This window comes from Cynoglossus semilaevis, chromosome 18, assembly GCF_000523025.1.
Source record: "Cynoglossus semilaevis isolate Cse_v1.0 chromosome 18, Cse_v1.0, whole genome shotgun sequence".
NCBI classification, from domain to species: Eukaryota; Metazoa; Chordata; class Actinopteri; order Pleuronectiformes; family Cynoglossidae; genus Cynoglossus; species Cynoglossus semilaevis.
This window is the reverse complement of record NC_024324.1, coordinates 1,278,853-1,282,153: the sequence shown is the minus strand read 5'-3', so window position 1 is coordinate 1,282,153 and position 3,301 is coordinate 1,278,853. Positions and strand designations below refer to the sequence as shown.

The window sequence follows — 3,301 nt, the reverse complement described above, 5'->3', positions numbered from 1 at the left end:
GGGGGGGGGGGGTCAGGGTTTTTCTCACCCTAACATCCTTTACAGTTAGCTTAGCACTGCTAACATGCTACGCTGTCGACTCATCTGTCACTAACTAAAAGTACAAAATATATATATTTGTGAAATGACTGAAGTGGCCACTGGGTGTAGCTGTGGAGCCCACTCGACTGTCACTCAGTGTTCAGGAGTCTCCTGTCTGCTCCTCCCCTGGCTTCACCTCCTCTTTGTTTTTAGCTGACTTCACCTCTTCCTCACACTGAGTGATGTAATTGTCTCTCTCCCTCTCTCTCTCTCTCCCTCTCTCTCTCCCTCTCTCACTTATTAGTCCAAACCCAGTCACCGGTCTTGCAGAGCAAGATGTTGGTTCCCATGGCAACAGTGAGAACAGGGTCTACTTCTCCTCATCCTTCCATCTCCCTGGTGGCTCCGCCCCTTCCTGTGCAGAACGGCCCCGCCACGGGGAACAAGGTACGGACGTGTGGACGCGGACGCAGTTTAGTTTGAAGAAAATTAAAAGTTTCACCGTCGTGTGTTCGTGGTGACTGTGATACTGACGGTAACGTGACAGGAAGTCAAATGTTTTGGAGGAGGAGTAGAGCGGGAATGTGGGTCAGGAAGGACGGGAAACTTGTTCAGATCCCGTCCAAACACTCATTCCCCCAGGACTTAAACACATTGGAGTTGTAATGAATCGACCAATCAAATAACCAGAACTTGAAGTGATGTGAAAAGTTCCTTCTTTTCTCCTAGATCATCCAGATCGCTCCCATGCCCGTCGTCCACCCCAGCGCCACAGCCACGGTGCATCCCAGGAGCCCCTTCCCAGTTTCCATGGCGACGGTGGTGACCCCTCCCCAGAACGTTCTGCTGACCTCCACCCCTGCCAGGTTAGTCCACATTCTCAACTCACTCCTTTTGTGCTGATTTATTTATTTATTTATAATTTTTTTTTCTTCTCTGCCGTCCTCCGCTGCAGGATCACCTACGTCCAGTCCAGTCCAGGTGTTACGACCGCACCGCCCCAACAAGCCACACCCACTCAGGGCCCCACGTACCTCCCGTCACCTTTGGCAACACTGGGCTTCACTGCCATCGCCCCAAATGGGCAAACCCTGGTTCAGCCCATCGTCGGCCCGTCACCTCTGAGCGCTCCATCGCAGATGTCTCCAGGACAGAGCGCAGCGGCTGCTGGGCGTCAGGTGAGAGAGAGAGAGAGAGAGAGAGAGAGAGACAGGACTGTAGACGAGGTCACTCCGTAGTTCTGATGTTTCAGCACAAATGTCGCAGGTTTAATGGCCTGGTTTTATGAAGTGCTCTCTGTTTGACTAACACTGAATTCATTAAAAACCCAAGTCTGTTATGTCTAATTCAGATGCAGTATATTTTGGACATTTAATCCGGCCCCCTAAATTATGTTATTAATTTATATTATCATTATAATTCTCCCTTTTCCCCCTGCAATGTCAGCATTTCTCCACTAGGTGGTGTAGTAAGGTCTAAAAGCATTTTAGCATTTATGTGGCCCACAAGTCAAAAACTTTCACGTAGATACCTAAAGGTGGCATCCTGCACCGTTAGACTGCCTCTAGTGTTTGAAATGAGAACTGCAGTGTCAATCCAAAACTATCAGAAGGTGTAGTACCTCCAAGTAAATGGACAAAAAAAAACTGTTGTGTTTCCACGGTGACGACACCCAGGTGACTGACACACCTGCTCCCCCTGCAGGTACTAACTGCCATCTACCCTGCACCGACTGTTGCACTGGCCACCGGCGTCGTCACTGTCACATCTGTGACGCCTGCAGCCGGGGCTCCGTCCGCCCCGGACGTGATCAACCAATCATCCTCCACGTCTGCCGTTCAGAGCCAGAGTTCAGAGGCGGCCCCCCCCCCCCCCGGGGCGGGGCTGAAGGTGGAGCCCCTGGTGGAGGTGAAGAGGGAGAATCAAGCGGAGGGTCAGGTGGACGAGGACGGGACATCGGAGGTCGCCTGTCTGAGCAACACGACAGGTACGGCTGCTCTCAATGTGCAGCCCCCTACTGGCTGTGGGGGGAACTCTTTCTGGATTAAATTTAGTTTGTGCTAACGAGCCTTGTGTTTGACTGGTGTGTTTAATGTGGACCATTTCCTGAGACACATGTAAAGGAGCAGTACCACTGGAAATTATGGGGGCGCTGTTGAGCAGTGTAGTTCATTTGTGCTCATAAAAAAACAACAGAAATGTTTGAACCTGCCTCTGTTTGGACGTCTTAATGTGATTTTCAGAGAAGCTGCCCCCTAGTGGACATATATTTTGTAGTTATTTTTCTATCTTTGTCCGTCCTAGTGAAAAAAGAGGAGGACATCACGGGTCTGGACATCAAGGAGGAGAACATGAGAGACGGATACGTCAGAGAGAGGCAGAGTGATGTCATCACCGAGGGTGAGAGGAGGGAGGCGACTCAGGAGAGGGAGACGGACAGAGAGGAGCACAGCAGCAGTGACAACAGCAGGGAGGTGAGGACGGAGGAGTCCACTCTCTCCTCAGACTCGACGCGTCCACCTTCTCAAACGCTCCTCCATCTTTGTTCCCAGGCCGGACCTCGTTCTCCTCCTCCACCTCCTCCTCCTCCGCTCCCCTCAGTTTTGGACCCTCTTCCCCCTCCTCCCTCGGCGGAGAGAGATCCTCCCTCATCGTCGAAGAAGACCAAGTTTCGTCCGCCGCCTCTGAAGAAGACGCCGGACTCTGTTGACAAGTGAGTGGAACAGAACTTTGAATAAAAGTCGCAGCCTGAGCCAATCAGACGTTTCTGAGTCAAAAAAATATAAATATGAATAAAAAATGATCAGACTGTCGGTGAATCAGAATCAGTGACAAAAATGTTTTTATTATACTGACTGTTTTTTTCTTTCTGGCTAAGATTTAAAAAGAGGATGCTAACAGGTAGCACAAAACTAAGGAGAACTCTAACGGGAACTTTTACCACTTTTTATTTTTTTCAAAAACATGTTTAAATCTAGTGGAAAATAATCACAAAAACAAAACAACATCACGTTAGTTTGGATTAGCTAAAGTCTAGAGAAGAAATGGGTAATAATCCAGTGAAAAAGAAGTCAAAATTAGCCCAGACACCATAGAAACTTTATCTGTAAGTTGCTAAAAACATGAAGCTAAATTATAGTTGACGGTGAAAAAACAACGACAGATGAAAATATGTTTTTTAATTAATCAGAAAACTAAACTAAACTTAAAAATTATTTAAAAAAAAACTGAGAGCCAGGCTGAAATATGAAGAGTCCAGAGATGCAGTACACCCCCTCAC

At 48.3% G+C, this 3,301-nt stretch overlaps 1 protein-coding gene across 1 annotated transcript in view; it reads left to right on the top strand.

Annotated features, from left to right (window-relative positions):
* cica (capicua transcriptional repressor a) overlaps window positions 1-3,301 on the top strand; it is a 31,155-nt gene that overhangs the window by 24,499 nt on the left and 3,355 nt on the right. The window contains exons 14-19 of the mRNA XM_017041166.2: window positions 315-468; window positions 751-887; window positions 977-1,199; window positions 1,726-2,008; window positions 2,326-2,495; window positions 2,574-2,734. Of these exons, the coding sequence (XP_016896655.1) occupies window positions 315-468; window positions 751-887; window positions 977-1,199; window positions 1,726-2,008; window positions 2,326-2,495; window positions 2,574-2,734 (1,128 nt within the window). The remainder of the gene's footprint in view (window positions 1-314; window positions 469-750; window positions 888-976; window positions 1,200-1,725; window positions 2,009-2,325; window positions 2,496-2,573; window positions 2,735-3,301) is intronic.